Source organism: Desmodus rotundus, chromosome 4 (assembly GCF_022682495.2).
Source record: "Desmodus rotundus isolate HL8 chromosome 4, HLdesRot8A.1, whole genome shotgun sequence".
Classification (NCBI taxonomy): domain Eukaryota; kingdom Metazoa; phylum Chordata; class Mammalia; order Chiroptera; family Phyllostomidae; genus Desmodus; species Desmodus rotundus.
The window spans coordinates 114885113-114897856 of NC_071390.1; the positions used below are offsets into that span (position 1 = coordinate 114885113).

General features: G+C 41.6%; 2 protein-coding genes across 9 annotated transcripts in view; one reads left to right on the forward strand and one right to left on the reverse strand.

Annotated features, from left to right (window-relative positions):
• Positions 1–10377, reverse strand: part of CDC123 (cell division cycle 123) — a 56124-nt gene extending 45747 nt beyond the window's left edge. For 4 of the 6 annotated variants that reach the window (XM_045186193.3, XM_024580227.4, XM_053922885.2 and 1 more), the window contains exons 1-2: positions 9948–10159; positions 3638–3709 (exon numbers count right to left, since the gene is read on the reverse strand). In XM_045186193.3, coding sequence (XP_045042128.1) covers positions 3638–3709; positions 9948–10021 — 146 coding nt within the window. In that variant the 5' untranslated portion in view covers positions 10022–10159. Of the gene's footprint in view, positions 1–3637; positions 3710–9947; positions 10160–10277 lie in introns of those variants that run through there. The other 2 variants (XM_053922884.1, XM_045186191.2) reach the window with 2 other exon arrangements.
• NUDT5 (nudix hydrolase 5) overlaps positions 10182–12744 on the forward strand; it is a 37709-nt gene continuing 35146 nt past the window's right edge. Inside the window, exon 1 of one of the 3 annotated variants that reach the window (XR_008426695.2) lies at positions 10182–10314. The gene's annotated coding sequence lies outside the window, so the exon portion shown is untranslated. Of the gene's footprint in view, positions 10315–10372; positions 10514–12744 lie in introns of those variants that run through there. The other 2 variants (XM_024580238.3, XR_008426696.2) reach the window with 2 other exon arrangements.

Genomic DNA, 12744 nt, shown 5'->3' on the forward strand with positions numbered 1-12744 from the left:
TAATTTAAGAAAAGATCAAAGAAGATATGCATCCATGAAAAAACAGGAGGCTATATGAAAGAAACAAAAGGGAAGGTTGAACTTGTAGAAACTGAAAGTAGCTGAAATTTGAAAATTCAAAATGAATGGCAAATCAAGGAAATTACCTAGAAAGTAGAAGTAAAACAACAAAGAAACAGACAATAAGAAATAATAAAATATGGAGAATTAATCCAGCAGATCCAACACCTAAATAACAGTGGGGTTCCAAAAACAGACTCAAGAAAATAATAGGGAATTATCAAAGACATAATATTTTTAAATGTTCCAGAACTGAAAAATATATTTAAGTCTCCAGAATGAAAGGGCCCACAAGGACATAGCACAATGGAAGAAAGAAGAAAAAAAAAAAAACTCAGATGAAGTGCAAAGATGGCTACAACAATTCCTCCCATCACATTAGACAAGCCCTTTCGAAGGGTGACTTTGCTACTCTTCCCATGAAGAAATAGCATTTATTTTCCCATCCCTTTCATGTAGACTGGTTTTAGGACGCTTTATGAACAACAAAAGGTAGCACAGATCCCTTGTGATTCTAAGCCTAGGTGTCAAAAAGGTCTTTTCAGCTTCCACTCTCTTTTTAGGAACACAGCCACCACTATGTAAAGAAGCTAATATTAGACTTTTAGAGGATGAGACCGCATGGAAAGAGAGGCCCAGCTGAGAGTCAGCATCAGCTACCAGACATGTAAATGAGGCCACCCCATTCCGTGAAGCCACCATATCATTACAGCTGCGTAAGTGACTTTGGCAAGACCAAGAGAGGACCTGCCCTGTGCCAAGAATTATAGAGGTTCTGAAACTTTAGCCTATGTGAAAGCTAACAAGTGAGTCTATTTGGTTCTTAGCTTTGTGCATCTAGAAACTCAATTCTACAGAATTACAAAAAGTTGATTAAAATTGAGGAAACATATACATTAACCAAAATCTCAGACTGATTAAACCAATGTATCAATTTCTTGATTTACAGAGAAAGATATGCCTTTCCCATGATTGCTAACATAACACGTAGTATACAATATACTCTTAACAAATTTGAGTGGAACCATTTTTTAATGATGTACTTACACTATTATTTGTTAATATCATCACCAACTTAGAGATTAATTCTTGGCAGAGTTGTGAAGGTTCAAACCATGAACACATCTGATACATATTTCATAATTGGCATCTTATATCATTCTGCCTTAAGAAAGACAGGTCAGGAAAGAAAGAAGTTAGGAAGGGACAGTGAGGATTAGTACTTGGGCTCACTGTGAATCAGGCCATCTGAGGCACACCCGATTTGTGGGCCTGATTCAAGTTACCACCTCTATTACAAAAGAGGTAAAATGTTCACAGAGTATAGTAATAAATGCAGCCATGGAATTTCTATAAATACTTTAAACACACACATACTCATTCAACAAACTTACTATCTGAACTCAGGGAGACAAAAAGACTAGGATAGCAAGGGATATAGTGAGAGGGATACTCACCCAAGCCCACACACAAAACACAAAAGTGGAGCTTTAAAAAGGCAAGTATGAGAAAAGCTATTTCATGATGAAACCCAACACAGATGAATCTCAAAAGCATTGCACTGAATTAAAGATGCCGGCCACAAAAGAATACACACGATATGATTCCACTTACATGAAGTTCTAGAACTGACAAAACTAGGCTATGGAGATAGAAATTGGACCAGTATTTACCTGGGTGGGAAGGGGGCGGTAGAAGGATAGACCAAAAAGGGACACGAGGGACTTTCTGGGGAACGGAAATGGTCAATATTTTCAATGGAGTGGTGGTAAAATAGGTGTATCTATTTGTCAAAACTCATCAAATTATACCTTTAAAAACTGCTCTTTATTGTAAATGTACCTCATTTAAATTATACCTATAATTTTCAAGAAGAAATGAGAGTAATTCTTGCCACTTCCTTCTCTGTCACCAAGGTTTGAAGGTACGAGCTCCATTCACTTTTCCCGCTCCCATGCCACCATCTCAGTTCAAGCCACTACTACCAGTTCTCACTTGGTCCAATGCAATCCTCCTGACTAGTCTGCATGTCCCACACAGTAACCGGTCATCGTTCACAAACTGAGTCTGCTGAAGTCACTCTTGCTCAGAGCCCTTCGATACCTTCCTACGGAACTCACAATAAATTCGAGGATCTTTAACATGACCCCCCATCACACACCTCAACCTGAACCCTAACCACCTCTCTCATTTCAACAACTGAGTCTCACACCACTCACCCCTACCATGCTCCAACCACGTGACCCTCTCTTACTAGTTTCTTGCATGTGAAGATCTTCCATAACTCAGAGCCCTCCTTAATGCTGTTACCTCAGCCTAGAAGATTCTTCCCTCCACCCTTCAACTGACTCCGTCCACGCAAACTCCGTATCTCAGAGGCTCATAAGTTACTTCTCCAGTGTGTTCCCTGACCCTGCCTGCAATCCTCTGCCCCACTCCCACCCCCAGTGACTTAATATGTCAGCACCCTCCCCATTTCCTTCACAGCATTATCACAGTTTTTCACCTATATATTTACTGGTGTGTTTGTTTAATGTTCAGACTGAAATTAATGATGATCTGAGAGCAGTTAATACTTCTTAAAAGCACACAACAGGCTAGGCATTGGGCTAAACATTTTACATATTATCTCGTTATCCCTGCCACAACGCTGTGGTTAGTTCTACGATATCAGACAAGAAAACGAAGGCACAGAGAGCTATCAGTCTTACAAGATGAGACAAGTTCTGGAGATAGATGGTGGTGATGACTGTACAATAGGTAAACGTACTTAAGACCAATAAACTGTACACTTCAAAATGGTTAACCTGGTAAACTTTATGTAATCTACATTGTACCACAGTAAAACAATTTTTGAACAATTCTCAGGGGAAATTATTTCCAACCTAGAATTGCAAAAACAGTGATGTACAAAACCAGCAAGGATTGGTTAGCACCAGGCTACCCTAGAAAGGACGGTGTTAGAGGAGCACTAGCATAACGTGATTTCTGAGTAGAGACCTGAACACACACTTAGAAACATCGTGAAATTGTATAATGCTTAAACTTTTTCAAGTTTGCACTAAAAAGACATAAAGCATAGTAACTTCTTCCTTTTACAAATAGAGGGACTATGTGAACTGAGGAGGTGGAGGTGGGGCTGTGGTGAGTGAACTGTGGGGAACAAAATGCTAAGGACGTACATGACACACCTTAGTAAAGCTTTCTGTTTGCAATGAATGGGAATTTTTTATCTTAAACACTGAAGAATCCCAAAGGGTGATAACTTCCCTTGCCATCCCCATCTCCAGAAGGAAGAGTTATCATCACATCCATTTTCTAAAGGCAGAGAGAAAGGAATCGCCCAATTTCGTAACTTGCAATTATTAGAGAAGGAAGTACCCAATTTTGAAAATCTTAGTAATTGAGCATCGACAAAAAATTCAGGATAAAGATCAGCACATAATTTTAGCTAGGGGAAAAAAGGGGGAAAGGGGAAGGTGCCAAAGCTAATATATTTATTTTAAATGGCAATAGCTGAGATTTAATAACATTCTTTATGATAAAAGTATTAAAAATGTTTTCTGATATACTTTACCTTCCTGAAACCACCAGAGTTCCATCATCAAGTAAATAATCCTTCACATTCTGAGGAAGTGGAAGAATGATACTAAAAAGAAAAAAGAAAAACATATATCAAAAAAGGCATCATTTTAAAAGGCATAAGCAGAGAGAAAAACATTCCAAACTCAGTATTTTAATTACTTGTTCCAATTATTAGAATATGAAGTAGGAAATGTTAATGATGTACATTTGGTGTCAGCAGACTAGGAATTACAATAAATACGGTGGTAAGCTAAATTAGGACCATACAATTATCACAATTGTCTTTGTGGTAAAGAAACAAGTCAGCCAAATCCAAAGAAGCAGGCTGAAATCACAGTATGAAAGCATCAAACTCAAAAAAATTCTGAGTGCAATGATTATCTGCTTTAGAAATTAGAGAGCAGCAGACATTTGCAGCAACCCAGGAAATGCAGCGAACCAATCAGAAGATGAACAGCACATCAGAAGATGAACAGCACCTGAATACCTTCTAGGAGACAGGGCAGAAGATGACTTAGACTCTGGAAACCATTCTTTGGTTGGCAATGAACACAGAAGCCTAAGAATACATGCTATGTGTGGGTGTGTTCTGGTGGCTTCATACTTAACTGATCACCAGAGCAACAAAGCTCTTTAACTGGCCATGCTTTAGTTTAATTCCATCTTCAATATTAAAATGGCTGCACAAAAAGTCACCAATTTTGATTAAGTTTTTTTAAAAAATGCACACTGAAGGTGGCCCGGCTAGCTCAGTCGGTAGAGCACAGGACCCTTAATCCTAGGGTCGTGGGGTCAAGCCTCACCTTGGACTTTTACAAAAAATGCACACTGATATGCACACAGCTGTCACAATACAATCTAACAAAATTGTTTCTTTTGAAGTTAAAGACAACTAAGAACTACTAGAGCCAGAGTACAGAAAAATCGTAATGGACTTGTCAGCCAACTGAACACTTTTGGCCACCCCTGTATGTCAACTAGTTAGAAGTAAGCCTTTCCAGGCATTTAACTCTCATGAAGCCAGCAAATTCACCTGCAAGTATAATAAATCCAAGGTTCTTGTAAACATTACAATGTTATTTAAAAATGTGAAAATTTTTCTTATACAGTTTAATGTATCACTATTCTAAATTAATTACACAATTTAAAGTGGAACCATAAGGCTAATCTGTTTTATATACATGCTTGTCGTCCTCAAAATGGCAAATTTTTAAAGATATTAAATAAACTTAGAAAAAAAGATAAAACTATTAGGTTTGAATTATTTTATCACCTCTATATTTAAGCCAGCTTCCCAGGGTTAAAGATACTTACTTCCTCAAGTAAAATGTCAACCCAACAGAAGTAGAGACAACCTCTCCAAGAAAATGTGAAATTTATCTTCTTCTCAGGGGCTTACGCCAGAGAAACGCTGGCAGGGACACCAGCCCACCAGCCCCTACAAGTCTAGAGTGATTTTTCTGGACCACAGTGAGAGAAGATGGAGCTCTTTTATAACAGTAAAGTCTCTCACTCCCCAAATCAATTATTTCAGAGTCCCTGTCATTTGTTTTTGAGTTCTACTACTTCTCAAGTCTGATTTGAATCTGGACTTTTCCTCCAGGCTGTATCATCCCTTGATTAGATTCCACGTATCTATTTACTGCATGATTCCATTCTGAATTATTTGCATATTCTTCCTATTTGAGGGTCTACAACTCATAGACATTAGCTGACATGTCAGATTCTAGTTCTCATGAGCCATTAAGTTCTCCAGTCACAGTGCTAAAGTCATCCTCATGACGTTATCTTGCATTATGTCAAGTGAGTTAAGAAGGATATTAAAGTGATTCCATTAAGAATGCAAAGCCAACGAAGAACCAAGATGGTGGCGTAGGTAGACACACTGCGCCTCCTCGCACAAACAGAACTGAAAGAAAATCGAACAGCAAGGAAGTCTGACACCAAGGAAATAAAAAATAAACATTCATCTAGACCAGTAGGAGGGGCAGAGACGGGCAGCCCGGGTGGAGAGGACTCGAGTTGCCGTGGTGGGACTGAGACTGGCAGAGTGTGGGACAAATGGGCAGTCTGACCACGGGCAGACCCTGCGGCCCCACATTTGCACAGATAAACCAAGAGGGCCAGACTCAGAGTGGCAGAGAACGGGGCAGGCAAAGTGGCGGGTAGCACCCTGCGGCCCCACACTCGCGCACAGATAAACCAGACAAACGGCAGGGAGCAAAGCAGACCGCGCAACCCAGGGCTCCAGCTCGGGGAATGGCGGGTAGCACCCTGCGGCCCCACACTCGCGCACAGATAAACCAGACAAACGGCAGGGAGCAAAGCAGACCGCGCAACCCAGGGCTCCAGCTCGGGGAAATAAAGCCTCAAATCTCTGATTGAAAACGCCCATGGAGGTTGGGGCGGCAGCAGGAGAGACTCCCAGCCTCACGGGAGAGGTCGTTGGAGAGACTCACAGGGGCCTGGGGGGTGCACAGGCCCACCCACTCGTGAACCAGCACCAGAGGGGCCCAGTTTGACTGTGGGTAGCAGAGTGAAAGACTGAAATCTGGTGGAGAGGGGAGCAAGTGCCATTGCTCCCTCTCAGCCCCTCCCCCACGTACAGCGTCACAGCACAGCAACCAGCCTTACCCCCCCCAACACCTAAGGCTCCGCCCCTTTAAGTAACAGACACGCCAAGACAAAAGAAAAAGGCCCAAATGACAGAACACTTCAAAGCTCCAGAAAAAATACAACTAAGCGACGAAGAGATAGCCAGCCTATCGGATGCACAGTTCAAAACACTGGTTATCAAGATGCTCACAGAATTGGTTGAATCTGTTCGAAAACCAGATGAAAAAATGAAGCCTATGCTAAGAGAAACAAAGGAAAATGTACAGGGAACCAATAGTGATGCGAAGGAAACTGGGACTCAAATCAACAGTGTGGACCAGAAGGAAGAAACAAACATCCAACCAGAAAAGAATGAAGAAACAAGAATTCGGAAAAATGAGGAGAGGCTTAGGAACCTCCAGGACATCTTGAAACGTTCCAACATCCGAATTATAGGGGTGCCAGAAGGAGAAGAGGAAGAACAAAAAATTGAAAACTTATTTGAACAAATAATGAAGGAGAACTTCCCTCATCTGCCAAAGGAAATAGATTTCCAGGAAGTCCAGGAAGCTCAGAGAGTCCCAAAGAAGCTGGACCGAAGGAGGAACACACCAAGGCACATCATGATTACATTACCCAAGATGAAACAGAAGGAGAGAATCTTAGAAGCAGCAAGAGAAAAGGAGACAGTTACCTACAAAGGGGTTCCCATAAGACTGTCAGCTGATTTCTCAAAAGAGACCTTACAGGAAAGAAGGGACTGGCAAGAAGTATTCCAAGTCATGAAAGACAAGGACCTACATCCAAGATGACTGTATCCAGCAAAGCTATCATTTAGAATGAAAGGGCAGAAAAAGTACTTCTCAGATAAGGTCAAGTTACAGGAGTTCATCATCACCAAGCCATTATTATACGAAATGTTAAAGGGACTTATCTAAGAAAAAGAAGATAAAAAATATGAACAGTAAAAATGACAGCAAACTCACAGTTATTAACGACCACACCTAAAACAAAAACAAGAGCAATCTAGGCAAACAACTAGAACAGGAACAGAACCAGAGATGGAGATAACATGGAGGGTTGTCAATAGGGGAGTGGGAGGGGGAGAGGGGGGGGAGTTACAGAGAATAAGTAGCATAGATGATAGGTGGAAAATAGACAGGGGGAGGGTAAAAACAGTGTAGGAAATGTAGAAGCCAAAAATCTTATAAGTATGACCCATGGACATGAACTATAGGAGGGGAATGTGGGTGGGAGAGGGTGGGCAGGATGGAGTGGAGTGAGGGGGGCGGGAAATGGGACAACTGTAATAGCATAATCAATAAATATATTTTTTAAAAAAATGAAAAGCCTATGAGGGGAAAAAGAAAAAATCACAGTACAGTATGGTAAGTGCTGTTCTGAGATATACCAAGTACCACCAAAACTCAGGGGAAAAAGGAACCGTGCCTGGAAGACTGAAGTCATAAATAATTCATTGCCTGGCACACTTTACAAGTAAGGCTGTTAGAAAAGAGCTTAAATCGGTCATTGAAATACATTATGCAGGCAAGAATCCAATGAGGCTTAACTGGCAGATGTAAAAGAATTAAATGACAAAAGTACACCACCAGGTTGATACAGTTCTACACACACAGACAACTTACCCTAGAGGTAGAAGGGGACTTTTACAAGAGTAATGTAACTTGAATGTTTGAGAAAAGAAACAGATTTAGAAAGTGGATGGCCCAAAGCCTTCCAGCTAATTTTTCTTAAACCTGAGTCTAAGTTCTGGAACTTCTCAAAAAATGTACTTCTAATCTTACCTGCATAATCATCTCTCTGAACCATAATTAATAAACACCAGATAATAATGCTGAGTCAAAAACCAGAATAGTCAGTCCCTCAGCATTAAAGCTGACAACAGCAATGACAATGCTAATACAATCCACCGTATTGGCCTGGGTTGTGAGGGCTTTCCTGCCATATGTTAGGTCTAGTGATATTACCACAGAACTAATTAGACTGAAGAGTTTAAACAGAGTAAAGAATGGTTTCAGGAAACACAGCTTAGTCATGGACGGTTCAGAAAATCCCACCTCTTGGTTTATTTTTCACTCTCTGCTTAATATGAATGTTACATATTTAAAGTGAACTAAAGTTATTTTGCTTCAATGGATATTTGATTAAGTCAAAAATGTAACAACATACAGCATATCTGTTTACTATATGCCAGAAACAGTGTCAAGCATTTTAACTGCTTTATCTTATTTAATGCCCATGACAATCCTATTATTGTCTCAATTTTCCAGAGGGGACTTAGAGAGATTAAGCACTTTATTCAAGATGCTAGTGGAACCAAAATTCAAAGCCAGGCCTGACTCCAGATTCCAATTCTTAACCGTTATATTTTCTGCTGAGGGCAAAGAAAAAGTACACCAGAGGTTACAAAAGAAGTGCATAAAAATCAAATGTCAGTTTTAAGTGCGCCCAGTGTGAAAATGTCTGACAGGTTCACAAACATACCTTATATCATACCAACCCCAAAGAAACAACTCTATCATCACCTCAGACCCACAGCCTATTTCAATTATGCCAGGTAATGAAGGCCGGGCATATCACATAAGACTACTTCTATGAGAGGAGGTAATGTCCAATGCTGCTGCTGAAGACCTTTTGTTTTGGTGTGACCTTTACCATCTTCAAATGAAAAGATTATCTTCCTTTGAGCTGCTCTAACCTCCATTACACCATGGCAACAGGAAGGATTCTATGTATGAATAAGAGAATGAAAAAGAATTGTCCTGAATAATCTCCTTATGCTCTTTCAATCCCTCCAAGTTCAAAACTGTTTCCCTCTGCATTCCCACTCTGCACTAAGAGGACAGAATGAAAAGCCAAAGGCAGTAAATATCGAAATAAGAGGCAATCTTGCCCTAAATTACAGAAAATAGTACCCACGGACAGGCAGTTCTTTGATCTATCCCTCTTAGTGAGTGAAAGTGTACTCGTCCATCGTGCTCCAGATGTTATGATTGCTTTTGAACATTTGGGGATATTCCCCTACCTGCCTTGCCTACAATACCTGAATTTCCTGGGCGAAGGATCATACAGTTAATCCTACGTTTGCCTTGAAAAATAGGGACGGATTCCTTTTTTGTAGACTAGAGAACCAGAAACCAAATACTGTTCCACAACTTTTCCGGATAGCTTCCTCTGGCGGTAGGGGACCATTCTTAACAACATGTAAATTACACTTTACTTAAAATCCCTTCCATATATACTGTCACACTGGAGCTTTACAATATAATTTGAGGTGGGGTGTGTATCATTGTTCTTATGTAAATAAGTCCCCCGGTGGGTTAGTAAGTGGCAAAGCCGGGACTACCCAGTGCTCCCGATCACCACTCCTCTCTGGTAATTCTAAAAACAATGATGAACCCCTAAGTCTAAACTGGCTTAAACCACTACTCAGCAGCCTCCGACCTTCTCTGAACCATAACATATCCTTCTACCTCCTTTAGCACACTCTGATGAGCAAGAGAACTCACCGCAAATATGGATCGACTTCGTTCATCTCGCCACCTGAAATATCACTATGAAGTCGAAATCTTGGCCCTGGCGCTCCCAAACAGTCGTTACAAGGCCTGCCTTTTTTTGAGATAGAATTCGCCGAAAATGTCGCAGTTCTCTTTTGCCATCGCCCCGGCATAGCCCCTCCGTCTTACCTCTTGATGGTAAGGCTTCGGAACAGTGGATACCACGCAGAGAACTGACAGTGCAGCACATGCTCCTTCTTCATCCTCCAGCGGCCGCCGTCCTCTCTTCCTCTCTCCCCCTCCGGCACCCTCCCGGAACCCACCTCTCCAGTTCCGGAAATGCCCGCCGAGCTATTTTGGCTCCAGGGCCCTTCCGGTCCATAAAACAAAGAGGAAGTGCTAGAAAAAGGAACAGAGAATTATGGGGAATACTTTTAGTGTACACACACGCACACCACAGTTTGGGTCCTGGGAATGGGTTTCCGAAGTATTGAGACAGGGACTCTACCACCTGCACACCTCCGTTTTCGCAGCTGGACGCGTACTGCCCCGGAAGGTAATCGTTTAAAGCTGTGTCACCGGCTGGGGTTCTACGGGTGCCGGGAGAGGGAAGTCCTCTTATAACTGCCGGGCGCGGCTGTGACTCAATCAGTAGCGCCGGCATCTCTGGAGAGTGCATCGTTGGACTTGTGCATTCTTCTTTCGTCCCCCTTCCCAAAGGAGTACCCTTTCCTTCACCCCACACCTTGGAGTAGGTAACTGGGCGCGGGCCAGTCACGAACAAGATCTATTTGGGGAAGAGGGCGGGAGCTCACGAGCGTGCTGGCAGCCGCGCGCGCATCTCCCGGTGTTTGCATTGGGCTCGCATCCGGGGCAGCGAGGGGGCGGCCGCAGCAGACGCGCGGACAGGCGGGCCAGGTTCTTGGGGAAACCAGGAACTGGAGTAGAAGAGCTTGAGCTACTGGGAGTACAGAAATCAGGAAACATCGCAGTTATATATTGAGTGCAGTGGTTGAGGCATCTGCAAAGAGGAGGGGAATGACCCCGCTTCTTTCGTGGGGGGAGAGTTATGAGAAATAGGGAACGAATCCCATCCGTACCATCGTAGGGAGTAAGACTTTGGAAGTATAAGAGGCGAGGTACATTTGGGAGAATAGAGGAAAGGGGAGAGGTTTCTCCTTTGAGCATCATGTTCATTTATACCAGCCCCGCAAAATCAGCAGCCTGGAAAAGCCAGATTTTATCAGTATCCATGCCATGCTGGAATCATAAGACTGGCAGAATCCTACCTCGCACTTGCAGTATCATTACTTTTCCCTTCTCCTCTTCCCTCCCTATCACCCTATCATCTACTTTCCCTTCTTCTGTAATGACGTGTCAGGTGGCAACCAGAAACTAGAACATTAAGGACGTTCACTTCTTTTTTGAATTAAAGAAATTAATTCAAGAGAAATTACTACCGGCTGAGAAACGCCTTTAAACCAAGCGCTTGCCTCTTACAGTTTCATGCCTCGGGCTTATCCCAGGCACCTGTGCCCAAAGATGCACATTTTAGATGCCTCCTTTAAATTGCACAACTTACTAGTCCATCTAAACAGTTTTAAATTAGAAAGGTAAGAACCCGACTACTGGCCTCTTTAGAAACGTATTCATTAGAATAATTACCAGGTCCTCTGCCTACCTGGGGTTAGAAATTCTTCCCCCCAGGCATACGCATTGTTTCATGTTTTGTTTTTCTCAAAAATGTTACTGGTTAAGTGGTTTAGTTGGGAGCATTACTTTTAAAGACATTTTCAAAGCAGAGCTAAATAGATACAATGTTGCAGTGCTTGTTGAGGGAGGGGGCAGTGGTAGTGATTCATAAGTACTTCTGAGGTCCAGGATTATGTAATCCTTTCTGTTTTAAAGGGAAAAAAAGAAGCAATATTCCATATACATTAGTAGAATTATGCCAAACTAATAGTGACCTCATGCCAGATGGGGCAGTCACTCACATGTTGTTTTGACTGACCTGGGGGTAAACAAGTTACAGCAAAGGAAATGTTAGCACAGATCGGGGTGAATTTGGGTGAGGTCTTTTTCTCTTGAAAATAGGGACTAGTAGATGTGTAAGAGAAAGTAGAATCCCAAAACAGTCATTCTGGGAGGAGTAATGCAGTAATAACTGCCCAGGAAACTTGAGTGTGGAAGTTGTTCAGTGACTTCAGTATTACTCACAGTTGATTCATATAACTTGTTACGCATTTATCCGGCATCAAATAAATCGACATTACAAACAGATAGTCCAGTATTTTGAATGGATACAGCAAAATTCACTTTCACTATTTTTTAGCCACCATGTTTGTCTTTTTTTAGCCATTAAGTGTTTATATTCTTGAAGTTTCAATAAAACCTTTACAACAATGGAAATAGTTGCTTTTTCTCATGCATACCAAAAAATGTCAGTAGCCTAATAATTGGGTGTTGTGCTGTTACAGATTAAATAATGAAAAAAATTTTTTTCTTCTCTGAATCCATAACATGACTAATCCTTCTAGGATATTTCCAACTGTCTGCTGGTTTTCTCCACTTGGAAATCTTGCCAACGTCTCAAACTCAGGGAGTCCAAATTTGAACTGTGTACCACCCCACCACCCCTTTATCCTTTTGATGTCCCAGTGTCCTTAAAGGTCATCTCCTTGGAATTGGCTTTGGAAACGCCTTGCCCAGAAACTGTTTTAGGAAAAGGAATAAAGGCTTATCTGCAAGAAATTAAATATTCTTGCCACTGCTACCACCCTAAGCCAAACTATTCCAAGAGGTTCTTTACTGTAAGAGTTGTAGTGTAACCCATTAAATTTCCCAAGAGTAATTAACAGTCAGTTCACTCTTGCTCAACCAGACTAGAACTCAGTTTAATAATTATAAATCACCAAGTAGCATAATTTAGGTAAAATGTTAATTCCCTCTCTCCCCACCTAACCCCCATACCTGCCAAAGAAGAAAA